This window comes from Nestor notabilis, unplaced genomic scaffold (assembly GCF_000696875.1).
Source record: "Nestor notabilis isolate BGI_N333 unplaced genomic scaffold, ASM69687v1 scaffold24949, whole genome shotgun sequence".
Classification (NCBI taxonomy): domain Eukaryota; kingdom Metazoa; phylum Chordata; class Aves; order Psittaciformes; family Psittacidae; genus Nestor; species Nestor notabilis.
The window spans coordinates 1,981-2,188 of NW_009942817.1; the positions used below are offsets into that span (position 1 = coordinate 1,981).

Consider the following 208-nt stretch of genomic DNA (forward strand, 5'->3'; position numbering starts at 1 on the left):
GCTCCCGCCCCAAACCCCCCCATTCCTGACCGTTCCCACCATCTCCTCCAGTTTCCTTCCACCGCAACAGCACCATCACCCAGAGGCCACGGGCAGAGGGGCAGCGGGTGCAGGGGGGGGACAACGACTACGCTCAGCCCCCCCCGAAGAGCTCCTACACCTCGGAGTACCCAGGTGAGCGCGGGAGGCTGCTGGGAATGGCTCCTCC

General features: G+C 67.3%; 1 protein-coding gene across 1 annotated transcript in view; it reads left to right on the forward strand.

The window, feature by feature from the left end:
• CD5 (CD5 molecule) overlaps positions 1 to 208 on the forward strand; it is a gene marked incomplete at its 5' end in the record, with an annotated part of 1,749 nt that overhangs the window by 1,396 nt on the left and 145 nt on the right. The window contains one exon of the mRNA XM_010021591.1: positions 52 to 174. Within this exon, the coding sequence (XP_010019893.1) occupies positions 52 to 174 (123 nt within the window). The remainder of the gene's footprint in view (positions 1 to 51; positions 175 to 208) is intronic.